Source organism: Anser brachyrhynchus (genome assembly GCF_964034855.1).
Source record: "Anser brachyrhynchus genome assembly, chromosome: 27".
In the NCBI taxonomy this organism is placed as follows: domain Eukaryota; kingdom Metazoa; phylum Chordata; class Aves; order Anseriformes; family Anatidae; genus Anser; species Anser brachyrhynchus.
In genome coordinates, this window is record NC_137720.1 from 2,862,787 (window position 1) to 2,889,670 (window position 26,884).

The 26,884-nt window shown below is 48.0% G+C and overlaps 1 protein-coding gene across 1 annotated transcript; it reads left to right on the forward strand.

Moving 5' to 3' along the window:
* The first annotated feature begins 494 nt into the window (after positions 1–494).
* On the forward strand, positions 495–26,559 carry DSTYK (dual serine/threonine and tyrosine protein kinase). The gene is made up of 13 exons (XM_080568810.1): positions 495–1,471; positions 7,726–8,111; positions 13,860–14,523; positions 17,013–17,287; positions 17,696–17,779; positions 19,038–19,214; positions 19,480–19,609; positions 19,879–20,035; positions 20,768–20,900; positions 21,570–21,683; positions 22,164–22,278; positions 23,379–23,513; positions 24,417–26,559. The coding sequence occupies exons 1-13, from the start codon at positions 721–723 to the stop codon at positions 24,602–24,604; spliced, it is 3,309 nt and encodes a 1,102-aa protein (XP_080424936.1). The 5' UTR covers positions 495–720; the 3' UTR covers positions 24,605–26,559.
* The last annotated feature ends 325 nt before the right edge of the window (positions 26,560–26,884 follow it).

Here is a 26,884-nt window from a genome sequence, read left to right on the forward strand (position 1 = left end):
TGTGATTCTGCGCTTCTCTGGTTCTCTGATGCCGTGGGTCTGTGATGCTGTGGTTCTGTGATGCTGTGGTTCTGTGCTGCTATGGTTCTGTGCTGCTGTGCCTCTGTGGTTCCGTGATGCTGTGGTTCTGTGGTTCTACCGTTCTATGGTTCTGTGGTTCTATGGTTGTACGATTCCATGGTTCTAAGGTTCTGTGGTTTTATGGGTCTGTGGTTGTGTTTCCATGACGCTATGGTTCTACGCTTCTCTGTGATTCTGGTTCTGTGTTTCTCCGTTTCTGTGTTTCTCCGTTTCTGTGTTTCTCTGTTTCGGTGGTTCTCTGTTTCTGTGGTTCTCCGTTTCTCTGGCTCTGTGTTCCCGTCCCGCCGCACCTCTCCCCACCCCGCACCCCGATGACCCGCAGCACCCCACCTGCCCGCCCTGCGGCCGCCCAGCACCGGGAGCCGCCCGTCAGGTGCCGCGGGCGCCAGCCCCGGGCCGTGCAGCCCCGGCCGCCCTCGGAGCCCCAACACCGCCACGCCGGGCCTGGAAGGAGGCCGAGGCATCGCCCCAGGCCCCTGCAGCCCCCCGAGAGGGCCCGGGCCTCGTGGGGCGACCCAGCTCAGGCGGCGAGGCAGGAGCTGGGGACCGAGGACCTCCACCCGGTGTCGCTGCCCGGTTGGGAATAAAAATGAGGGTTTTGCTCTGGTTTAACTGGGGAGTGGCACCGGGGCAACAGGGATGGCGTTAAGGGGAGCCCCCGCTTCACTGTGGGGGTCCGCAGCCCTCACAGCGCCTCCCCGCCGGCCCCCTGCGACGGGGTCAGCACCGTGGGGAGGCCTCAAGCAGGCCGCCATGACCACCCGGGGGGCCTCACGGAACTACACTTCCCACAACCCCCCCAAAACCCCGCGGCGCGGCGGGCCTACAACTCCCGGCGCTCCCCGCGCGGCGCGGGGCCTCCCCGCGCCGCCGAACTACGACTCCCGGCGTGCCTTGCGCGCTCGGCGTCCGCCCGCCCTCCTCCCCCCCTTTGCCCCGCGGCGCCCCGATAAAGGTTCCGCGCCGCTCGCCGCGCGCCTCGCTCAGGCGCTGCCCCGGCAGAGGAAGGGCGGCGGCGGCGGCGGCGGGGGTCGGGGAGGCGGGAGGGGTGGGGGGGGGGGGCGGCGGTGGCGAGGCCGGAGGAGAGGCGGCAGCGTGGCGGGGGCCGAGCGCGGCCCGTGGTGGGGAGGGGATAGCGGGGCGGACCCGCAGGACATGGAGGGCGAAGGCGCCCCTTCATGGCGGGGGCCCGGCGGGGCGCTCCGCGAGCTGTGCCGCTCCTTCGGCCACTACAACCGGCACCTGGCGCGGCTGCAGCACAACCTGCGCGAGACCAAGAAGTTCTTCCGCGACGTCAAGTACTCGCAGGGGCACCCCTTCGCCTCCGCGACGCCCGCAGAAGGATCCCCCCCCGCCGCCGGCTGTGGGGACGGCTCCCCCCGGGATGGCGGTGAGGGGGGGGCCGGGGGCGGCGGGCGGGGCCGGGCTGGGTCGGGGGGGCCGGGCTGGGGGCGCCCTGAGGGGCTGGGGGGGTGCAGCTGGGTCTGGGGGGGGCGAGGGGTGTGTGGGGTGAGGGGCTGGGGGGGGAGAGGGGGGCTCTGAGGGATGCAGCTGGGTCTGGGGGTGAGGGGTCTGTGGGGTGGGGGGTGACTGGGTGTGTTATGGGGGTGCAGGTGGGCTTTGAGGGGTGCAGTTGGGTCTGGGGGCACGGGGAATGTGGGGTGAGGGGCATCTGGGTGTGTTGTGGGGTCCGGGTAGGCTCTGAGGGGTGCAGCTGGATGCGGGGGTTCGGGGTCTGTGGGGTTCGGGGGTTGTGAGGGGTGCAGCTGGGTCTGGGGTCTTGGGGCCTGTGGGGTGGGGAGTAAGGGGCAAGTCGGGGGTGGTTGGCTGTGTTGTGGGGGTGCAGGTGGCGTGGAGGGGTGCAGTTGGGTCTGGGGGCACGGGGACTGTGGGTTTGTGGGCGTCTGGGTGTGTTGTGGGGGCGCAGGTAGGCTCTGAGGGGTGCAGCCCCATGACAGGGTGCTGTTGAGGGGCTGCGGGCTGTGCTCTGAGGTTCAGAGGGGCTGTGGGGTTGGCGTGCACGTAGGGAAGTGGGGTGACTCGGGGTGGAGGTGAGAGGGGCTGTGGGGGCAGGTCAGAGCGTGGGTGAGGACTGGGGGGGGCTGGATCCTGCACGGGGGTGCGGGGAGGAAGGGTAGGCACCCCCGGCACGGAGTGGGCCTCGCAGCGTGGTTGTGAAGCTTCGCCGGGGGTGCTCCTTCATCCGCTTGGTCTTTGTCTGTGGCTGTTGACAAACATTGCTGCGGGTTGGAGACCTCCTGCCCTGTGCAGGTCCTCCTATTCCATAAGACTGTCTTGTGAGGAGAGCTTAGCGTGACATTAAATATATATAAAGATCTTCTTTATTCGCTTCCAAATGGTTCATGAGTCATCTCCGTTGGCTACTTGTCCATGCTTGTCTTATGCTTATAATTCTGGTTTGGAAATTGGAGGGTTGTTGAGCTCTCCTGTCAGCCTGTGTCAAAAAGGAGTGAAGTGTTCCACGTGAACTTTCGGAACAGAAGTGGATAGCTGTCTAAAAATCTGCTCTGTTTGTTTACATCTTTCTGTGACTTCAAAGAAGCAGGAACTGGTTGGTTTCACTTGCTTTCTATTAGTCTAAAGGCTGTTTGGGTGGCAGCACCCAGCTGGAGGTGTTCTTCTGTTTGGGTACTCCTCGTACAGCATCGCCAGCCACGTATCAACTGCGCCCCGAAAGGCTGCTTATGGGGCTTTGTGGGTGTGGAGGCAGCGTTCGTTAAATATTCCTGACATAGGTACGTATTTCACCAAGCATCCTGCCTGCTCTTCCTACCACAGAGTGCTCAAGACTTTCTAGCTGTCAAATACTCACCTTGACCTGGTTTGAGTTTACACTGAATGTGGTGCCAGTTGGCCCTTAAGTATCAGGACTTCGGGAAACGCAGAGTGCTTTAGATCTTGTTCGTGCGAACAGTAATAACAGCGTAGGCTCTTGGTTCGGGCTTTCAGACAGAAGAAGTTGTATAACATTCACTGTTCTGAAGAATAAAACTTAAATCGGTTGTTTTCGAGCTGTTATTAAAGCGGCAAGGTGCTCCAGGTGGGTATGGAGCAAGGTAACAAACCTGCTCCGGGTTAGGCGAGGAGCTGAGGTGGCAGCCTTGAGGGGAGTGTGGAAGGAGGGGGAGGATGAAGAGCAGGGCTTGGTGAAGGATGGAGGCTGGCTGTCTTCAGTGAGTCACCGGCGAAATAACTGGGAACCAATGTGGTTATATATATGAGTGTGTGTGTGTGTGTGCGTGTTGTAAAAGCATGAAAAGACACAAGCCTTTGAAATCCAGAGCACTGATATAGCTCATTGCCTGTGTGCCTGAATAACCACCTCTGCATGGAGCTTCTTGTTTCTCGGCAGTTTCAGTTGATTATGTATTTCCAGTGCTCTCTGAAGCTTAGCGGATACTTTCTCTGTTAACAAACATTTTTTCCCCTTTCTAACGTGGGGAAGTTATTTGAAATGCCAGAGTTGAAGAGGCACGTTTTGTACTGGCTCCGGAACCATTTTTCCTAGGCTCTGCCCTACCAGTGGTTTCCCATTAAGAGGCGTTTTGATAAATCAGTTCCAAAGGCTGCTCGCAGCGCTCTGCGGAGCGTGGAGGTGTGGGTGCCAATGGTTTGTGAAACGGGTAGGGAGCGGGAAGGGAAATGGACAGGGCGCTTACTGCCTGCAGTTGAAGTGGAAAAATAAACTGCAGAAGTAAATCTAGATGTCTTGGAAACAAAACAAATGTGCGGATTTTGCTTTTGGGACACCTGCGAAGCTGTTGCAAGAGCGTAGAAGCGTAACTGCCCTTTGAATCAACAGAGACCGAGCAGCCTAAATGCAGCCTGGGCTGCTCCGTCTGAGAACAGCCCCGGGAACCTGCCAAGCTGGGCGATTAAAGGAGGAAATGTGGCCCACCTTCCTCTGCCGAGGAGGATGTCGAGCAATGTTTGGCAACAGTGGGGCGTCACTTACCGGGTGTTTCCTCTGTGGCCTTAGCACCAGGACGTATTCCGTATGGTAAGAGAGGGAAAATAACTTCAAGGGTGCAAAGAGTTGTGAAAATGGAAGCACCGAACCAAACCCTGCCTGCTTTGTCGTGAATAGTTTTTTTACAGTGACTTGTTACAGGGCTGGGCCAACCCCGCAGCTTCAGCCTGGGCAGATCTGACAGCTGCTCGGTGAGTTTCCACTTGGTTTCCTTCTTGGTGCTGTTAGCGAACGTGATTTTTACAGAGTCAGTATGAAACAAATCTTAATTAGGGATTCAGTAAAGTTTTTTTCTACTATATGTAAAGGTACTAAGGGAAAAAAAACAGCAACTGTGCTTTGTGCTAGCTGTGTTTTTCTTTGTCCTGTGCTTGAAGCAGTTGAAACTCTTTGACCTAGGAACTGGAGGTGGTTTTCGCTGTTCATTTCTTGCTTTCCTTCGGGAAGTAAACTGAGCTGCACCTTTTGCCCGGGTAACCGCGGCATCTCCGGAGTGCCGGTTAGTAGCTGTGGCATTATTTTAATGGGTGTGTGCTGGGAGAGAAGCCCTGGGCCTGGTAACCTGATGGTGCCGTACGTAGGTGTGTTTTGGGGGGGGTGTATTAACCAACGGGCTTGGGGGAGTTCTTGTCCTGGTGCTGTGCTGACCAAGGGTATGAGTCTGGGTTAAAATGTGGCGGTTCTGCCTGAGAACCCCCAAAGGCCGGGTAGAATTCCCGTTGTGCTGGCAGGTACATGGACATGAGACGAGCTTTAGGACTAGGTACTGCGCAGAGAGGTGGTGGTGGGGGTTCTCATGAAGAAACTCCTGAAATAAAGACGGTAGAGAGAGGAGATGGGAAACGCAGCCAGCCTTCCTTAAAAAGGGGGCGAGCGAAGCACTAAGGGCATCTGCAGGTTCGGCAGATTCAACCTAAGGTTGTTTTGCTGAGACTTGGGCTGAATTCTGGGATGAGTCTTGGTGAGAGACTTCCTTGTTCTCGCACAGGCTGCCTTTCATCCCAAGGGGTTTAATCGGATGCACGCGCTTAAGGACTCCCCTGCGGCCAGTTGTCTGAAGTGGTTATCACATGTCTCCGGCTGGTACGGTGCGCGGGTGCCGTGCAGCGCCAGGGGAAGTCTTTGGTAAAGTCCTGCCGCGGGCAGGAGGTGCTCGCGTGGCTGGGAACCTCGCCGCATCTCCGCAGCGAGCGGGTTGCGAATCTGCTCTTTGTTAGGTCAGCGCTGCGGGGGGCTGCGTTCGCCCCGGCTTGTCTCGTGCCTTCCTTGCCGAAACCGACTGCAGGAAACTCGTTCCGTCAATGCCATCCCGGGGAGGTTGCGCGCGAGGAAGGTGTCTGAAAGATGGGGTATTTATACGGCCCTCCTGTGCTTCAGTAACTGCAGCTGAGCTGCTGGACTTCAATCATCTTGTGTTGGCATTAACATGCAAATGCAGAAAGTGCCCAGAACAAGTAGAGGGTGAAATCTGCTTGTTCCTTTCTTGTTAAAAGCCCGTGTAAAGGGGACTTCGTGGCCTGTACAGCTCCTTCCAGAGCTGTTTATTTTGTGCTTGATATCTGAAGAGCGAGCTTGAATTCCAGCTGGAATTCAACAGATGTAACTGGATCAAAGAGATCTCGTAGACGAAGATCTACATGCGCCATGTCTGGGTTTTTGCTGATTCCTTTGTGCACTGCTGGGCAGATCCTGCCCTTCAGCCACTTGATGTGGCCACTGCTGTGGCTGCACGGGCTGAGAGGCTTGTCTGAGGTCACCTCCAAGAAGCGATGTCTCCCGTAACCATTTGCAGGGGTTCCTTGGTGTGCCAGAGGGACGCGAGCTCCCCAGGCAGGGCTCGGGGGTCTCCAGGCTGTTGGTTTACGGGGGTCGGGTTGTGGGATTGAGGAGTGCTGTCAGGAGGAGGTGTGGAATGACTGGTGTCTGCCCTTCGGTTGGCAGAGGTGCGAGTATCCCGGTGTGTCGGAGTATCTTGTTTTCTTGGGCCTCGAGATGCTGAAACGATTTTGGATGCCAGAATGTGACTCATTAAAGGAATTTTAATAACCGTGGTGAAGCGGGACCTTCCCCTACAAATCCCTGCTGGTGCTGCTCAGCTGGGCTGCGTCCGACACTAACTCGGCGCTGTTCTTGCTGCCTTGCCTGACGCCGGGCACTTGGCCGGGTAGGCAGCGTTCAGGCCTGCCAGTCGGTTTTAGCAGCGGCGTCTCGATTTGGCGTTTCGTTCCCGGGTGCCATCTGCCTTCAGATCTGGAAACATGGGCCAGCTCTCTGGCTGCGGTGGAACACTGGCTGGTTTGTGCTCGGGAATCGTGCTGAAGGGCAGCAGATGGGGAATTTGTTTGTATCTCTTCTTTTTTTTTTTCCTTGTACTACCAGAATTATTCTGTTGCCATGTGTAAGGTGACGCAAAGCTCCTTAGGCTTCAGCCGAGATGACTGAGCGTGGGAAAAGCTGTATTTAGGACTTCTAAAAGAACTCAGAAGCTAAATTCAATACCGAGACTGTTTTTTCCAGCCTTACTCTAGTAAGGCAAATGCAGGGAGCTGCAGCACCGTGGACTAAATTGAAGCAGCCCGGTTAGTGGGATGTTGTAGCTGATGCTTCCCGTGGCAGATGGGTGAGGAGAGTGACTGCGGGGAGTTCTGGCTCCTCTGCAGGAGGCGGAGATGCTCAGTAGTTTCCTTCAGCAGACTAAATGTTTGTGAAGTTGATAATATCTGGCAAACGGTGCTGATTTAGATCAGCTCTATAGATCACATCCTCTGGGATGGAAAGGAGAGATACATTGGCAGTGCAGCCAGGGGGAGGAACCTGTTGCTTAATGCGTTACGGACCGCACCGAGAGCCTGCTGGCTGCTAGCAGAGCATCCTCCCTTGGGCTCGGCGCTGCCCGGGCTGGGGAAGGCACGGCAGCTTCTTCCGATGCCGTGGCTGTGTTTCCATCACGGGGGATTGCTGGCAGAAGCTGTTAGTTCTGCTGCCGTTTGCGAGAATGCCTCTTTTTGAGTCTGGAGGGGGGGGGTTGCTGCTTTAATGCTGGTGTTCTTAGTCTTTGTTCCATGAGTTTGTCCAAGGATGCTCTCGGGAACCGGTAGATGTAAAGTATTTACCTCTTGTAAGTGTGTGGGTGGGGCTGTCCCCCATTCATAGCTGGTGCATTTATTTCTATGTGATGGGAGCGTTGTGGACCGGCAAGGCATCAAAACTTGGGGAGAGGCCGCTGTAGGGACCCGTTAGGCTTCCCTGAACTCTGGAGCAAGGTGAAACGCTGTTCCACCCCACAGGTGAAAGCAGTCCTTTGGTTTCAGCCGTGACAATTGTTTCCTCTTTGCTTTTAGGGCCGACGGTTAATCTTCCACTAACCTGCTTAAGACAGCACTGTGTAAACACTTTCTAGTGGAATAACTGGGGAGAGCTGTAGCAAACTTGCCTGGTGACTTGGTGCGAATCGAACTGCCGTGGACGGCTGTGTCGATGCAGTGAGAGCACTTAAATTGCTGACGTGAGCTCCAGGATGCTTAAGCAAATTCTTGGTGCTGTGTGGCCTGCCGTGGGGCAGCGGTGTCTGTACTGTAGCATCCAGCTGGCTTAGAGATACGAGAATTATTGTTCAGCCCACCTGTTCTCACGCAGTCTGTCCTCAATTTCAGGGCAGAACTTCATTTCCTTCCCTCGCCACGAGGAAGAGCACCTCCAGCGGACTGTGAGCTGGCACCCTTGCCTTCTGATTCTCGGCCAGAACTGTAATGCCAAGTGCCAGTTACTCAACATACTGTTGGGGGAGAAGCTGCTGCCTACCACCAAGATCAGCAGCGAGGAGAACTGTAAGAGGCGCCGGATCCGTTTCACGCATGGGACGCAAACACGGGTCAGTCTGGCACTTCCTGAGCAGTACGAACTGGTCCATATGATGGCAGCCCACCGGGGGCAGTGGGACACGATACCAGAGGAGGACTTAGAAATTCGTGGGGACAGCGAAGATCCTGCTCACCGGATAGCAGAGCTGGAGGTCATGCTGCCGTACTCGCTGCTAAAGGTAACTGGGTGTCTCTGTACCATTGCAGTAATGAATTCATTAAGGCATAGCAAAATTACGTCCGCAATAAGCACAGGAATATTCCTAGTTAATGGAAGAGAAACCGGAAGCCTGATGTCTTTTTAATCTCCACCCTAAAAGGCTTGTAAGAATAAAGCTTCTTAATTCCAACTTCTGATAGAATGAGCTGACTTCATGAGAGTGGCTCTTACGCTTCTGTGATGTCAGTGGAGGTTGAAGGCGTTAGGAAGGAGAAGGTGGGAGTCTGTTCTCAGGGCTGTGTGCGATCTTGCTGGTACGTTGCTTTGTCAGCCACCTTTCACTTACTTGTGAACCACGTTCCTGTCCTGGAAGTGTTGTGGTTTGGTGCTTAGCAAATATCTTTAAAGATGAGTGTTGAATTTCATTGGTTTTTATAGCTTTGATAAGCTTTCTTTGCATTTCAGATCTTACATTGAGATCTTGTTGCAGTGTAACACAACCTAGAGCATTGTACTTTGGCAATCAAACATCCACAATAACTTATTCTTACCTGCAAGTTGCTTATGTGCAAGGAATCTGATCTGTGCTCACACAAATAAGAGTATGAACTTTCTAGCTGGAGAGTGAACTGTCAAGGTAACGCTTTTCTTGGGCATCTGAATTGAGACGTGATTGTAATTAGGCACGAAATGGAGACGCGGTCCATCTTCCTCAGGTTGAAAAGCTTTACAAACCCCAACTGCAGCTGAAGTTGGCAGCAGCCAAGTCAATGCTACGTTGTAGGGTGTTTGTGGCTTTCCGTACCCACTGAAAGAACAGAAACACGGTGTTTATAGGCTGTACGCAGCGTCCACCACCTTCCTGAAGAGCACCAGATCTGCTGCTGGTGCTGCAATGTAAATGCCTGTTCTGGCTCTGCGTGTAAAATCCTGCCGTGCTCTTGCGTAAGAGTATTACCTTTACATTAATTTTACTGAGATGGTTTTATATGGGTCAGTTTAACAACACTGCAGTTTACAGCCCTCCTTACATCTATATTTCTCACGGGCGACAAAGATCTCTCTGTCTGGCCTTGGTTATATTTAGGACGTTTAGATGAAAACATCTACTCAGATTAATTTGAAAAGGGTTGGTGAAATAAAAAGCTCTTCCACTAGAAGGACAGGGAGGGTGAATCACAGCTAGCCTCAGATTGAGTCAAAGGATTCCTTACATAAATTTTAGGGGCTAAAAAGGAATAACAAAACTATATTTTTAATGCTGATAGGAGGGCTTAGGCATTTTAGCAGCTCATCGGGGTAGGGATAGCTTCTTGTTAAATTACTGGAGTCCGGTGTCCTGCTGAGGGCCTTGTCTCTTTCACCCTTCTGGCTGATGTGTGTTTTCTAGCTCTGCCTAGCATGCACCAAGAAAACAAAGTTAAAAATACCAGCTAGTCATGGACACAGCTTCTGTAATTAATGGAATATATATCTGGAACGGTCATGGATGAGGTTTGTTGGACATTAACCAAAACTGTGTCTGCAGAACTACTCCGAGAGAACTTCTGCTTTTTATTAACTTGTGTACCAGAGCTGGTAGTCTAATAACAGTTGCGTGCTTGACAATAACGTGATAGTCAGTGCAGATCTCAAGGATTTAGCTTTGCCCAGAAGCCAGATAGCTTGGAGGAGCTCAGCACCTTTTGGGCAGAGAGGGAGGGAAACCACTCTGAATTTTACCCCACCTGATACCCAGAGTTCCTAGTTTAACTGTTTTTTTTCTTCCCAATAGCAGATCGCTTACAGTATAGTACTGCTTCATGGTAACTTTGTTCTAGGTGTTGGGAGGGCAAGGAGACCTAGCAGTCTTGCTGGTGTTTAAAATCTTTCCAGGTCCTTCACTGTGGATAGTTTGAGGAGATGAGGATGCTTTTTGTTTACTGCCTTTGATTTTGACGTTTGAAATCGCGTTCATTCTGCATGATGGGAACACTTATCTACCAGTGGGATACCATTAAAGGGCCCTCAGTGGCTGCAGGATCTGGGGAATGCTCTGCAGCCCTTCGGGCCTAAACATCTCGTACCAAAAGCCTTAATTGCCCAGGCCGGCTTGGCCACCTGGGTTGCACGCTGTGGTTTTGTGCAGACACTCTGTGCTGACTCACGCTTCTTGGGGCAGGTACTCGCTTGCTAAATCTAAACTCCTTAGCCACTGCTCCAGCGAGGAAAGGTTAACAGGACTGAAATAGATATGAATTCAATCACAGAAGAAGTCTATAACGTGATGTGAACTGCTTTTTACGTTGAACCCCAAGTGTAGCGCCCTGGGTTTGGTCTGATAACCTCTCGATACCTGGGCTGGGCCCGTGCTTGTTTTGTGTTACTGAGGGATGTCTTAATCACAACTTGTTTCGCAGAAAAGGGGTGAGGAGGAGGGAGCCAAAAAATTCATTTGCTTGGGTTGTTCCCTGGGAGAACACCAGCTCGTGCTACGAGGTATGTGAACTTAGGGGTTTTTTGGTAAACGACCAGGGAAGAAAAACACTGGCAAAGCTGCTCTGTTCCTTGGGGATCGCTGTGCGCAGGAATGCATCTAGGTCATGGGGAATAATCCATCAAGCCAGACAGATTATTAGATTTGCAGTGGAAGTAAACAGTTGGTTCTTTCCCTAAATCTTATCAGTTGAGCCTGGATGCCCAAACAGACTTCTGCGAGGTAGTGCTTTCCATCTGGATGGCACAGCTGAATCAGAGGAGGGTAGCCAAGCAGAAGGCTTCCTTTCTCATGCCTTCATTTTGCTGTGTGCTTCGTTCTACTTTGAGCCTTGGACTCAAGGTTTTAGCCAGGGCTTTGAGGGAAAGAAGAAATTTCAGCTGCTCTGGCAGAGCTGGAAAATGCGTGAAGAAATGCAAGCTGGCTATGTGAGCTGCAACAGAAAAAATAAATCGGAGTTTATTGTTGCGTTTCTTAAGGTACTGTAGCGATGATTCAGGTCATATTAATTAGTAGTTATTACAAGCAGCAAGAAATGTGGCTACATACCTGTGGAGTTATTTTAAAGTACATCCTGCTTAAAATCTCCTCCTTGAGAGTATTTTTGACATGTTTGGCAGAGGCAGTAATACAGAAACAGGAAAGGTTTCTGTTCTGGCTGAGATGCTCTTCCCTCCACGCAGCACTGCTTTACTTTGGGGTATGCCGAGATGCTGCTGCCGGGTACCAGCACCCAGAACCTGAGGTTGTCCCTCCTCTGTCCATTTACGCGGGAATAGCCGAGGACAGAAGATACTGAAAGCACCAGCAGCATGAAATTTCTGCCTTCTTTGTGAGACCTGTTCTCTGCTTCTGGTTTCGCTGGCTTAGCGGTGTCTTACAGGGGAAGATTTCATGGTCAGAAAAAGAACATTGCTTCTCAGAGTGTTGGCTGAGGGTGTACCCCTTCCAGCAGAGGTAAAACAAAATTCCCTGATCTAGTGGGCTTCAGAGTCACTGCACAAAACCAAAACAAAAGCTTTGTAGGTCTGTGAAGGACAGCAGTACCTGCTGGAGGCCAGAGGTATCGCTCAGCTTACCTGCGATTCTCTAGGTTGGTTACCTGGCCTCTGACCGGAATCCCCATGGAAACAGAATAAGCTGGCAAGATCTCAATAAATAAGTAAAAAGAAATAAAATCAGCTGAGGGACGGGCTTAAAAATTTCTAAATATATACTTTTATATACCCCTGGAATCTCAGATTAAAAGGGAGGCTGTGAGATTACCTCTCGATGTAACAGAGGCAGAGTACCTGTCTGGCTTCAGTGATTCACAGCCTGTCCTTGGAAGGCAGGGTCTTCAACCTGGCTTGGAATAAAACTGAGCTGGGCCTTCAGTCATGATCCGCTTGGTATGTGTTTGGGTAGAAATCTGACTCAATTGGGTTAGCTTCTCGGCACCTCGGTTAACTAAACAGTGATTGAACTGCCCAAAGCTGAGCGAAATAGGACAAGATCCTGCTGGGATGTAGCAAACAATTCCTCATTTCCAAACGAGTTAAAAAGAACTTAGCTGCTGACTCAAGCTTAGTAAAATGGCACACCTCAGTGGTCCCGGGACGCCTTCAGTGGGACTCGGCTTGTTGTGTTGTAGCTCGAGACCTGCTTCATCCTGGATTTTAATTTTTTTGGTTGGGGTATGGGAGGCAGCAGTCATCCTGGCCTTGCAAGTCCGAGCCCGTGGATGTATATGTGGGGTATGTGCATGGTGCCCTTCTTGAACCTGTCGTTGACAGCCGCTGTACAGCTGCGGAGCAGTGCATCATGCTTGTAGTGGAAGAGCTGTGACTTTGTGTACCTGGAGCTCAGATTGCTGGGTAGAAAGCTGTGATATTTATATAAAAACTAAGGACCTTTTAGTTAAAGAAACTACGAATGAGGTTACTTCACAGTGATTTCATGCGTACAGCCATGTCAGAAGTGTTGAAGTGTGTTTATAGTGTGTGACCTTGCGAGAACCAGCTGGGGAATTTCAGGAATCCGGCGTGATTCACAGGTAGTCCCCGGACGGGAGGAAGCGATCCCTGATAGCCGCATGGACAGCGTCAGAACTTCCGCAGGACATCAACTGAAAAAATAAAGGCGGCGTAGAAGTGCTGCTAACGTCCCCTGGAAAAGCCGGAGAGGCCTCTATGGCAACAGAAGGACCAGTTGCTCGCTGCACTCTGTTCCCCGTGTGGGTTTTCTCCCTGTCTCCTAGAGACAGCGCTGGCTTCCTCCTTTGTTTACAGGCGCTGGCGTGAGTCACCCGTCCCGGGGAGCCCTGCGGGCTGCGCATCCCCTGCTGCGCCGGCTCCTGCGCCTGCGGCAGGTCCGCTTCAGCGCCTGGCAGTCCTGAGATAGCAGGAAGTCGTTACTGCCCCGGGGAGCAGCTCGTACACGTGGTCAAGGCATTTAAGTAACTCTAGGGAAAAATGATTGAAGAAGGCTTAATTATAGCCCCTCGTTGGGAGCTGGGAGCTTCGGTTCGTCTTCGGTTCCAAGCCTTCAACACTTGCTTTCGTTATTTTAGTGAAGTGATGCATGAAATGCCAACGCTGTTCTCACATATCCAAGGGTGATTACCGTCTCCTTGCTTGTAAGAGAGAGGAGCGGTCTTAAAAGTGCACTTTTTTAGTAGGATCACTAAGAATTAGTGTCAGCAGGAAAGCGAAACTCTGGGTAGTAAGAGAACAAATGAATAAAATCTCCTAGGTTTGGCTGGATTTGCAGGATGTTACAGATAAGCTTCTCACAACCATGTGTTTCTCCTCCCAGTCTTCTGGCTGGGAGCTCTTTGGAAGAGGGTGGTGGTGGCAGCGGTGGGTAGTGTAGTGCTATCTGCTACGCTGAAAACTGACAGCACGAACATCTCAACAAGCTGCAGACCAGGTAAACATCAATGGGAGGTCGAGAGTATTTACTGGGAGAGGTTGTTGCAAAATGGGGCAGGCGTAAACCAAAGAACAACAACTATTCTGTGACAGCACTCCCCTGGGAAACCTTTTCTAAGTTTTGTTCTCAACGAGGCCAAACCTTAAAGGCACTTGGTGCAAAATAAGAGTTTTGGAGTCAGTGGGTACTGATTAATTCCTGGCTGCATCTCTGCCACTGGCTATGTACTAAGGTATGCTGCTGTGTGTGAGACTCCGTAACTGTTGTAAAGGGTGCGGACGTATTTTGCGCTTTGTGAATGAATTGCAGTGTGTTCTTGCCTCTGTTAGTGTTGAGAAGGATCTGTACAAAACTATTTTTTACCTTCTTGCTTGTTAGGAAGTGGACGTTGTGGTAGCACCGTGTCGTGGATTCCAGTCTGCTGAAGCCACCCTGGGAGAGTACATGAACCAGGTCTTGCTCGTTGTCATCTTTGCCATCAGTGAGGCTGAACTTTCGTCTTCAGACGAGAACGAACTGCGCGAGATCAAAGAGAAATTCTCTTTGCCCATTTTCTTCTTCAAGGTGCCAGAGTCAGGGGTGGAGCTGATCTCTCCCAGAAAAACTGATAATGAAAAGTCCTCCCTCTACTGCCAGCTGATGGACCTGGAGTACCTGAGCACCAACCACTGCAGCTGCGGGGCGCCCAGTCCTGACGCCGATGCCCAGAGCATGTTGGTGGAGCAGTTTGAGAAGCTCCGTCTCCTAAGCACTTTTTCCAGGCAGGTGCTTCAGAAGCATCTTGTGGAAGCAGCCACCAGCTTGAACGAGGTGCACTGCCGCTGCCTGAACATCTTCATCAATCAGGCTTTCGACATGCAGCGAGACCTGCAAATCACTCCCAAGAGGTTGGAGTACACCCGCAAGAAGGAGAACGAGCTCTATGAATCTCTGATGAACATTGCCAACCGCAAACAAGAGGAGATGAAGGACATGATCATAGAGACTCTTAGTAATATGAAAGAGGAGCTCTTGGAAGATGCTGCTAATATGGAATTCAAAGGTAACTACTGGCAGGAGAGTGATTGGAACAAATTGGTCGGGGCTTTAAAGGAGAGCGATGGGTGATGGTTGTAGTCTGCTAAGGGATGGTTGAGTGGCAGTCCAGACAGGTGACTCTGCAAGCCAGCTCTGAACTGATACACAAAGGTATTAGTTCTGTAGTACCTACTGGGTAGAAAGCACTGTCCTTAAATCTGAGATCTCAAAATATATGAAGTCTTGTTTTCTTATAAATCAGATGGTTTTCCCCCTTCTAGCTTGCTGCATGGTTTTGGGCAGGGTATTTTACTTCTCTGTTTTAATTCCCTGTTCTGCAGAAGAAGAAAATAAGTCTCAACTTTACCTCAGCCAGCATGTTGGGACGTGGGAATAATAAATCCATCCTAAGGAAAAAAAGTTTAGTTTTAGCAGTGAAGACTTGATTTGTGCTTTTTGCTTGCTTTCTTTGAGAGAGATTTGCATTAGACTTCTGAGTATAGAACCTGCTAAGATGAAACCCTTTTGGGTAGGTGAAAGTTTCTTTTAAAAAAAAAAAAAAAAATTCAGCATAGTGTGCTCCTGAGGCCTGTGCTTGGCGTTCGGTGTGTGGTTCTGGGAAATGCGGGGATTCTCACTGCATCTTACAAGTACCAGTATTTCTAGGAACACAAAAGGTGGAAGAATACGTGAGGGTGTTAGGTGTGTGAAGGGTGACGTGCCATCTAAATCCTGTCTGCAGGAATACGTGGCGTGTCATAAACATCAAAGTGACAGTTTGAAGGTTGGTACTCTACAGCTCTCCTGCTTGCGAAGCCGAGGTTTACTCTAACAATTGTTTCTCTTCAAAGGAAACGTGCTTCTGTGGGCTGGTAGGGAAAGACTTTTCTACTTAAAATCAAAAAATAACTGTAACCTATTGACTTAGTACATAAATTATTCTCTGTGGTGTGAGAGGCCAAAATTGTAGATATTTTTGTCTTGCCCTATTTTCCCTGAATTTCAAACTAATGCTATGTCCTGGGAGGGAGAGGAGAGAGAAATGGTGAATTATGATTAATCCTGCAGGTTAGCATCTGGATCTTTTTGCTTCTGCAGGTGGGAAACGGATGAGATCTTCTCTGTTTCTTGAAATGTTTTTTTGTAGTGCCCTTGGAAAATGAATTGCTCATAAAGAGCTTGTTTCAATTCTAACACCAATCTGTGTGCTAGGAGAAACAAACCAAAAAAAACTAGCACATGTTAAGGGCGCAGTCAGTGTGTGTTAATTCTACCTGTTTAGGGCTGCTGTTACTCCATTTTCAGAGGGGTAATAATCATTCCTGATGCTTTGTCTGTCTCACTAGAAGGGATACTCACCTGTACAGAGCTGGGGCACTGCTGTGCCGGAGTTCAGGATTCTGTATTTGCAGGAGAGTGTTTAGGGACAGCACAGGCCAAAACACCTGCGTACATATTTGTTTATACACAAATGAAACAAGAAAAATCACTTACTGAGAGCCAACAAGATGCTGCGCTCTATTTGAAGTAATATCCTAAAAGGAGGAAGGTGTTATTTTGAGGAGCTAATGCCATCTGCCGATCACTGCTTTTGTTTGAAGTAGGCTAGAACTGCTGTTGGTCAAAATCCAAAGACAAGATCTGCAGCTCCTCGTAGTAATCTGGTACTGTTCAGACTGGTTGCAGGGCACGATCAGCTATTTGCTCTGTTTGTTTAAAAATACCGAGTGATAATCAACCTCCTCAAGGTTCCAGGAAAAAAGAAATCGGGTAACCAGCCTGGCTGGTGTATCACTCGTCATAACATCCAGCGGTTGCTTATGGATTGCGGTGTGGCTTGGAAAAAATTCCTGACCTGTAATTTTTTAGATAGAAAACCAGCATTGTGCTTCTGTAACTACTCTCTAATTTTCAGGGCGATGGTTGCCTTGTCCTCACTGTACCACCGTAAACCTGGAGTGGCTGCAGATTGCTCGCATGGAGTCCATCGGGCGTTGCAGCATCCTGCAGGTTCAAACATCAATGAATGGAGGCAAACATCAGAATACTTTCCATCTTGGTCAGATGTGATCTTTAGCTTCCTTGAAAATGGAGTAACCGTATGTGCATTCTTGAAGTTACTCTAATGCTTTTGTGTGTTCTAGCACAGCGTGGGAAACTTAATCAAGGTCTGTAGGATTGGTTTGGGGACCGCGTGTAAAACTGGCGTTGTGGCACTAGACAGGCAGACTGACAAAAACTTTAATCCTTTGTGAACAGCCACTCCGTGGGTTCTTCTGTCGCTCATAGGTTTCTTTGTGTGAGTTAAATGCTGCTTGCTTCAGGTTATATCTGGGTTTAAAGCAAACAATGAGCCTCTGAAGGATCAAAACAGTGAAAAGGCCTTTGGAGCAGCTGCCTGGAGTGGTGCTGTGCTGTAGCTCTTCTGCAAAACGTTCACAGCAGCTTTCAGTAGCCGGTGTTGTAATGGCAATGTGCTGAGTACAAAAGATTTCTTTCTTTTCTTCTGTGCAGATATCATAATTCCTGAGAATGGGGAACCTGTGAGTTCCAAGGACATAAAGTGTTGTATTAAGCAAATTCAGGAACTGATTATTTCTCGATTAAACCAAGCAGTTGCCAACAAGTTAATTAGCTCAGTGGACTATCTCCGAGAGAGCTTTGTAGGGACTCTGGAGAGATGTCTGAAGAGCCTGGAGGAGTCTTGGGAGGTTTCAGTGCATCCTGCAAGGAATTTGGAGAAGTCGAAGGATGTTTCTGTACACATTACAAGCAATTATCTCAAACAGGTATGGTGGCTCAGATGGCTATCTGGAATACTAGAGTAGCCTTTTTTTTTTTAATCCTGATGTAGCAAGGGTGGGAGGAAATGGAGGTGCTGAGTGACATTAGAGAAACACAGCTTTGTGGTGTGTGTGGGGGACTGGTGTCATTAAGGGAGGTGCTAAAACATGGGAACAGTTTTATTCTTAAATTTTCACGTGCAGGCCTAGCACTTACCCTTCCTAAATCTGTGTAAAGTGAACAAATCACAGCCTAGAAACTCCCGTGAGCTTAATAAAAATAAATGAATTGAACTAAGTGAATTGTGGAGTGTTCCATGTAGTATCTTTTTTCATTTTTGGAGGGTGTAGCAAATATTATAGTGAGTGTAGCTTCCAAATTTCCCGTACTTTCATCTTTCCCCTGCTTTCCAGATACTGAATGCTGCCTATCATGTTGAAGTCACATTCCACTCCGGCTCAACAGTAACCAGGATGCTGTGGGAACAGATCAAACAGGTAAGGGCATTTTATTACTTTTAGTAGGTGTCAGTGTAGTGAATTTCTTGGTGCAAAAAATATTTGAATACTCATGGCTCTCCTCTAAACTTAGCCTTTGGGCACATGCATTGCAAAGCTGTTGCTTTCTTGCTTTGCACAAAGGCTGTGCATATAGTTTATTCCTGCGAATGCTAATATTAAATTTAAAGCAAATACCCCTTTAATGTTTCTTCCTTCTGTTCTGAAACAGCAAAGGAATGATGAAGAGTATTTTGAAACTTTCTGCTGTTTACATTTCAGATAATTGCTTGGGTTTGAGGGTTTCTTGCATTTTTCATTTGTTTTGTAATGCTTCTTGATTCAGTTCAATTCACGGTTCTCCCTCCAGAGCAGACCAGACTTCTCAGGTCTTTGTTTTAAAGTTGTCTGTTAAAACACACATCTTTCTGAAGTTTACTCTAAGAGCTGTTGATGACCTTCCCCCTCCTGAGTTTTTTGTATGGATAGCTGAGAGGAATGTGGGTTTTTCACAGATAGGTGCAGTGTGGACTGAGTGGTAACAAACCTTCGGAGTCCTTCATCGGCATGGGGAAGGATCCAGACTGGGTGTGAAGCAGCTGGATTTTTGTGGCTTCTAATATAGGGCGGAGAAGGGCAGCTTAATCACCCAGCAATTTAAGGGAAGTGGTGCATACCAGCACCTAGGACTTCCACACCAGGGTGTCCATCCGCAAAGAGCTGCGTCACTGCAGCTTCCTCCATTTGAGGAACATCTGTCTTCCCGAGGCTCTGGCTTACTGCGTATGCTTACAAGCTGAAAGCAGTCTGTTCTGCTGTGAGCTGTGAAGCAGTTCAGAACTGTCTTCCTTAAGATCCCCTTGTTCAGGGGCACTTATTCCATTATGGCTCCAGATGTTTCTGCAGCCTGATCAAGTAGCAGCCCCTTGCTGGGGACTGAGCCAGCCCTTGTCCTGTACCACAGCTGAGGTTGTCCAGGTGGTGGCTGTGTAACTACATGCCTCCTTGGTCAGATTTGAAAGGGTGATTGGCTTGTAAGAATGGGCAGAGGGGATATTCAGAAAGATCAGATCTCTTATTGTGTGTATGTGTGCAACTCTGATCAGTATCTCTAAATCAGTCACTGTAAGGTAACTATTTAACCTAATTCTGTGTGCTAATGATGGTATTGTTACAGGGTGTCTGAGGACTCTGGGTAAATTGACTGGCCTTTTGCTTTTCTGTAGTAGTGCCTTAATTCTGTTTCCTTTTTTACTAGATAATCCAGCGGATTACATGGGTGAGCCCACCTGCCATCACCAGCGACTGGAAGAGGAAAGTTGCCCAGGATGCTATCGAGAGCCTCAGCGCATCCAAGTTAGCCAAGAGCATTTGCAGCCAGTTTCGAACCAGGCTGAACAGTTCCCATGAGGCTTTCGCCGCTTCCCTGCGACAGGTGAGTAAGGGGCTGTTAAGGTGGAAATCTTGTTTTGTACGTTGATGCTCTTAGAGGATTTTTAATGGCTAAAAGAGCAGTTTGTGCAGTTAACAGCACGGTAGAGGTGGTGGAGTTGATGCGAGTGTCCTAATACAAGATTCCATTTTTAAACTAGGGATGCTGTAAGTAGGATCCTCTACTCAGTTGTGCAAGGACCCTCAACCCTCTTATACTAGGGTTTTGGACCAGGCAGGATGACAGCTATGTGTGATACCTCTTACAGCTAGAAGATGGCCATTCTGGCAGGCTGGAGAAAACAGAAGACCTGTGGCTGAAGGTGCGGAAAGATCACGCTCCTCGGCTAGCACGACTCTCGCTGGAGAGCAGGTCCCTTCAGGATGTGCTGTTACATGGTGAGCGCTGTGCTTGATGTTCTCAGTGTTCTCTTCTTTACCCTCCTATTTCTGAAGCAGTCAGTGGGTGTAAGCGGGTGGGAGGGATGTTTTGCTTTGCACTAAACCACTTCAGCGAGCTTCCATCTGACACATGCTGAGTACCTTGAGTTGTGCAGCTGCTAGCCTGTGAAAAGCTCCAGGCTGCCAGCCTGACAGCGTACCTCTCATATAACATGAAGGAATAAACACATTTTAATTTCTGATTACATGGATGTTGTGCCTTACAGGCAAACCAAAGCTGGGCCGTGAGCTGGGCCGAGGACAGTATGGCGTGGTCTATCTGTGTGACAGCTGGGGAGGGCATTTCCCTTGTGCACTGAAATCTGTTGTTCCTCCAGATGAGAAGCACTGGAATGACCTTGCACTTGAGTTTCACTATATGAGGTGCGTGTTGTAAGTGCTTTCCTCATTCTGTACGGATGTCCTTAAATTCACTGCTGCAAACAAACATTATTTGCGTAGGCAGAGCCTTGCTGGCTGTATTTCTACTTTGCACTCAGTGAGTTGACCTCGTGAAATGCCAAGCTGCAGTTTCTAGCAGAGGCAGGACAGTTTGCTGGTGTCACTGCAAAACGTAACAGGCACAGAACGGTGGGCAGGGAAGCTCTTTCCTGTCCTAATCTGATTCTCTGGTATCTATACTGTTCAAATGCTTGCTGGTTTTCAGATTAAATTAGAATTAGTGGAGTATGATAGCAAACAGTTCTTTCTCCCTGGATTTCTGGTGTTCTTTTTCCAATCTTCGTCTTCTCTAAAGTCACAAAATAAAATGTTGGGTCTACACTACAGAAACTGACTTGGTCTTCAGTTAAATGGTTGCAGGCAAGTGCTGCCGTAGAGGCAGCTGAAATAATAGTGTTTCTTTGGTACTGTAAGCTTTAATAGGCTTTCTTGAATCTGATTAGATCAGATGGTACTAAACTGTTATGGTCATCAGAACTGTGGGTGCTGTGATTATTTACACACGTGGCACGTGGATAGCATCGCTATAGGTGGATCTTACTCCTGTTGTACTGAAGTTGCAGCTACTGGGCATTTTTCCTTTAGAAGGTGAGGCTTGGGGGGTGGAGAGAAGGAGATAAAAACGCCCACCTTTCTGTGCTGAACTTGTTACAGGTCTCTACAGTCACACGAGCGGCTCGTACATCTCCATGGTTCTGTGATAGATTATGGCTATGGAGGAGGTTCCAGCATTGCCGTCCTATTGATAATGGAACGGCTGCACAGAGACCTCTATACAGGACTGAAGGTAACAGCAGTCTGTGTGTATGTACAGTTTAATGTATGCATTTAAAAAAAGCCTAAATATCTGTTCATCTGCGAAACAGGCAGTGTTGAAGTGAGGAAGCGTGAGGTGTGGTTCTGTCTGCCACGTCCCTCTTCTGAAGGGGAAAATTCCATATGCTAAATGCAGGGTTGTGGATTTTTTTATTATGCAGATAATTTTTTTTTTCTGGGGTGTTCTGGGGCTGTACATAGCATCAGAACTAGACTTCATTGGTGCAGTGGTGCATATTCCTTGGTCTCAGTCCGTGTGCTGGAACATCTCGTATCGCTGCAATGTCAGAAATCATGTGGCTTTGTTCTTGGCCTTCCTGTCTGCCTGTTCCTTGGGCTTTCACCAAGCTCTTATGTCTGTTTCTTTAAAGTTTGTAAACTCCTCAAGTGTGCTGAGGCTACAGCAGCGTGGTTACTGTTGTTGAAAGGTAATAAGCAAGACTACCATCTCTCAACCGGTAAAACCAGTGCATAGGGAAAATAGGAGCAGCTCCCCTTGCTTCTGTTGCCTGGTGAATTTTTTGGGAGGATGGTCTTGCAAGAGCTAAAAGAATTGGATTTTGATGTTTTCTTGGTAAATAAGAGTAAGCAAAAGTAACTTCCACTTGTAGGAATTAAGTCTGCGTGTTTATTTTTTCAGGCTGGGCTAGAATTAGAAACACGATTACAGATTGCCTTGGATGTGGTTGAAGGAATCCGTTATCTTCACAGTCAGGGACTTGTGCACCGGGATATCAAACTTAAAAATGTCTTGGTAAGGAAAACTTTTGATCTGACTAATCCTGAAGTCTTACGAGGCCCTTTAAGTGGGAGGGAGGAGCGTGCTATAAATGAAGTAATAGCATTATTCATATATCACGAATTGAAAGATTTTATCGTTAGCAACAACTGGTCTTGCAGTAGGGTTTTGTAGCTCAATTTCAGTCAGAGCCTAGGGGAAAAGGAACAGTAGAGTCTCTTCTCTTGAAGGTAGAAAGCTTGAGCTACAAGTAAGACTTCTAGTTCCTAGCCTTATTAAACCCAAACCACACCCTCTTTAGAAGACGAGTGAAGACGTGTTTTGTTGCTGAGCTTAGCTAGGTAAGTGTCAATGAGCAGCCAAGCAATCAGAGAAGCTTACCTGAGAACAAATGCTCAACCCTTCGAACAGACACAGCTTAAAACTGTAATACTAAAAAGCAGTAATACAACTGGGAAGCATGATTATCAGCTGCCTGTGTGAATTCTTCTACAGCTTGACAAGAAGAATCGAGCCAAAATCACTGACTTGGGGTTCTGCAAACCAGAAGCTATGATGTCTGGCAGTATTGTAGGCACACCTATTCATATGGCTCCTGAACTTTTTACAGGTATGCATGTGGATTGGATCCACTACTGTCTCACTCTGGCTTGTATTTTGCAGGCCATTACTTTAAACTAATACATCAACTTGCTTATGAAGGGAAAAATAATTAAAAAATGGGTCAGAAGACTATGCTTACAATGCATAATATGTATTGTCTTTCCGTATTTTAAGTCTTAAATCCTTGCTTACTTGAAAGAGGTGAGAACTGTTGGATTCAGAAGCTTTGGTGAAGTGATCAAAACTCCTATAACTATTAGTTTTGCAATTGTTAGGTGGAAATATTTGTCTTTCACAAGTTAATACCTCAGAAAGGGTCCTCTGGTTTTTGTGTAGCTGCTGAGTAAAGAATTTCTGAGCTGTTGCGAACATGCAGCCTATGCTCACATTCACTGTGCTTCTGGCAGGCACTTGATCTAAAATTGAAAGTTTCCTATTCAAGCATCCTGCAGTAGCACTTAAAGGTCCACATCAGGTTCAACAGAGTCCTTCTGGCCTGAGACGGTTTCCCTGCTTTGACAAGATTGCAACCAAACTGAAGCAATCCTATTTGTGTTAATTTAGAAACTATTATTCAAGTGGTTCTCAGTACTAACAATGAAATACTTGTGACTAGCAGGCCAGATCTTGATCTTACAAAGACGTGAGTATTGGCTTAGCCCTTACGCACTTACTGTGCTCAATCTTTTCTTATTCAGTGGGTGAACCTGCTATAAACCAGTAGTTGCCAAGCTTCTGCATTGAGAGGCTGCTGTTAGCTCTGTGGACTCCTGGGCTAGCAGCAGAGCTGAACAGAACTGAGGGTCTTGCAAACGTTTGTGTGTGATTCTCTAGAATACACCTGACCTGCAGTGGTCTACGGGCCTCGGTTTGGGAGCTGCTGGTACAAGTTAAGGGTGCAAATTCTCTGAGAAGGGAAGATCTTCAGCTTATCCCTTCACTTTTAGCAGTAACGCCTGTTACGCTGCTAGGCTTCATACAAGTCCTACCTCCTGGCAATGAAGTTATGGCTTTAATCTGAGGATGTGGAACACTGAAATTAGTTTTGCTCGGTTTCCAGTGACTTTTCTTTTTGCCCTGCTGATCAGATATATGTATTTGTCACAGGAAAATACGATAACTCAGTGGATGTTTATGCATTTGGCATTCTGTTTTGGTACATTTGTTCGGGACATGTGAAGTTACCAGAAGCTTTTGAGAGATGTGCAAGCAAAGATCACCTTTGGAACAACGTTAGAAGAGGTATAAATGGCTTATGTTGAACTCTATTGGGTGACACTGTGCTTGTGTAAAACTTGAGAGGAGGTGAGGAAATAGATTTTTATCCTCTTGTAACTGAAAGGTAAAAATACAAGTTGTATTCTTTCATTGACTGTCTAAAAATTAAAATTTATTTATATCTTGGAAATGTTCTACTGAAGTCTAGCTAAAATTAGCAGGGATGAAAGGAGCAGGCTTTCCGTTAGCTACCTTCTTGCCATAGTGTCACAGGAGCTGTGCTAACACACCACCTAAGCATTGTACTGCTGCGCGGGGTTTATGATGTAAACCGGATCCCAGAATCAGCCAACCATGGCCTGATCCCCTCAAGAATGCTTAATCCCTCGCAGCTCCTGGAGGCCGTGGTGATCTGTACATTCAAGTGCTTCATGTGTGGCATGGAGGGGAAGCTGTCAGTGGTGGGCTGCATGTTGAGTAAAAGGCTGATGGCTGTTCCCCGAAATATAAACTTACTTTCACATCAGGCCGCTGTAGGGTTAGCTTAGTACTGTGTTTTGAGGTAGCTTAATCCTTCATGCTGCAAGGTGATGTCAGAATGCTTTACTGCTTTGTGCCTTTAGTTGCTGTCCATATAATCTCTCCCCTTCTCATGTGAGAAAGATTAACTCAGATGAGTGAATCTTGTGTTTGGTCAGAAGGCCACGTACACTACACTCATTGCCTGTTCCCATCGTGAACTTGCTCCCAAAGGTACTACTACAGTGCTTGAGGGGGAATGCCTTTTTTTTTTTTAACTGGGGAGAGTACTCATTTTGTTTCCAAATCCCTCATGAAGAGGGGGGTTTTCAACCTGCACCAAAGTAATGAACATCAGACAGTTTTCTATCCTGGTTGACGGTAACTGGGTTCCTCTCCCTTTTCCAGGAGTTCGCCCAGAGCGCCTTCCCGTGTTCGATGAGGAGTGCTGGCAGCTGATGGAAGCCTGTTGGGATGGAGATTCCTCCCAGCGCCCTCTCTTGGGGATTGTTCAACCTATGCTGCAGGGGATCATGGACAGGCTCTGCAAGTCAAGCTCTGAGCACCCAAATAAAGGGTTGGATGACTCTACTTGAAGAGGAAGCACGGAAGAATTCTTGATTATGGGAGAATTCTGAACCCCTAACTCTGCAGATGGCTTCTTCAGATGCAGTTTTTTGTGGCTAACATGAGTGGGACAGGTAATAGCAACCAAAAGGTTGCTTGTAGAGGTGCGACTCTGGGCATGTTTCATCTTGAACAGAGGCCAGAGAAATCTCCCTGGGACACCCTATTGATGCTAGTTACCCCGCTGCAGCTTTTATTACGGAGTGGCACAAGTAAAATAGAAAATCCACTCCCTTGAACTGAAAGGGGTTTTTGCCAATCCCACACAAACACCAATCAAAGAAAAACATCTTGTGTGTTTGGGTGGCATCTGTGTTGCTAGGAGCTGATCATGACAGTCTTTACTCAGTAAAGTAAAAGCTCTCTTCCCATTAACTGACGGCCCTAGGTGGCCTTCAGTCAACACGTCACTATCCCAATCACTTAGATTGGCACCAATTACAGTGCAGTCAGAGTGGAAAAAAAAAAAGAGGCTTTAGGCTTGAAGGCGTTTAGAAGCTAAGAGTGTCTATCTGTATTAGCTTCTTGCAACACTCCAAATGTTTACATTGACAGGAGCAAAGCTTCCATGTTTTACCTAAGGGGGATTATCTACTGTTCCACTGCAGTTAAAATACCCCAAGTTATAAGCTATTTATCTCTTATGTACCCTTCACCCCTTATTTCTGTAAACAAGCTCTTTTCTGGTAGTTTTGCTTCATAACAGTTATTTAAATATCTGAAGAAACCTGACCTTTCTTTTTTACAGTCTTCTGGTAAAATGGAAGACTGCTCAGAGATTCTATATTGTAATAGAGAAACATAAAGTCATTACATCTAATGACTGTCCATGGGGGAAATGCCAATTCATTTTAATTAAATTTGGGCTTTGAATTCGTTGTGAAGGCAGTAACAGTTTTAAATTGTGCTAACTATGACAGATGTATTTTTAAAATAAGGTTTCTTCAGCTTTTTTAAATTCACGTGCTTGGTGAGAGCATAGTCGAGGGAAAACAGGTCATTCATTCTTCAGTAGCTGTGTATTGTTGCCGTGTCCATTCATCTGATTGCTTCACTCTGGGATCTCTAATTTGGCTGTATTGAAAAGAATAAAAAATGGGGGGAGGGAAATCCTTGCAAGGAAGGTATGGGTTGGGATGGTCCTGGCGCCCTTATGAAGAGGGCTGCTCTTGAAAATATCCTTGCCCCTTGTCTTTTGCATTTCTAGGGCAACATACCTGTGGGGTGGAGGCTGAAATAGAAACTGCACCTTGTTTACTATGTGAGGAAATAGTGAGTTGGCAAGTTCTCCCTAAGCTTACTGTTTTTCCCAGCTGCAGGGGATGGTCACCAGTGGCTTTGTTTCCCAGGAAAGCTAACATGCTGCATCCAGAATAGTGTAGGCATGTGGAATTCCTGCACCCCGTTGCTGGAATTTATTGTCTAGTACACAGCAAAAACACAACTGATAATCTGCCTGTTAAACAGCTTGAGCAAAGGAAAGGGATACTTAACCCTGCAGTATTAGTTTAGTTTAAATCTTCCCTTCTTTGTGCAATAAACAGAATTAATGCTTTTTTTATATAAACTTTTTTTACTTACTTGCATGTGTGGGCATTTTTCTGGTCTGTGATGGCATTACCAGTGCGGTTCTATACAGATACAGCTGCTCCAGCTGCCCCAGCCCAAGGTGCAGCGACCAAGAACCACATGCGCAGAAGAACGAATACTTTTCCGAAGTAGAATTGCTAGGCATTTCACTGCCTTGGTGCACGTCCATGCCACCAATGACACTAATAGTATTAACTCTTTTACTGTGTGCGGTGGTTAGTAACCTTACCTACAGCTAGGAGAGTCGATGTCAGTCTCTTGCGGTTAATAGAGATAGCTTATGTAAATAATAAATGTATGAATAAAATTTAAACCTCTGTATATGCAATTCCAGAAATGGCTTGTATAGCTCTTCCTATGTACTATCTCCAGGCACTTATCTGATGCATTTTTTTGTGTTGTTTGTAGCTACGTTGATGTCTTGTTTCCATTTGGTTTGTCTTCTTGCATGTACAGCATCACAGATCAGCAGGTTTTCTCAGGCTTAGCACTGCTACTTCTCTGCACCTTTTTTTTTTCCATTGGGTATAAAGTTCTTCCTGGCTGAACATGTTTTGAGAGGCTTCACACATTCTGTTTATCCTTTAAATCAGTATTTTTTTCCCCCTGCCCTCACTTAGAACAAGGAAAAAGCTATACTGAGAACTTGAACATTCCTC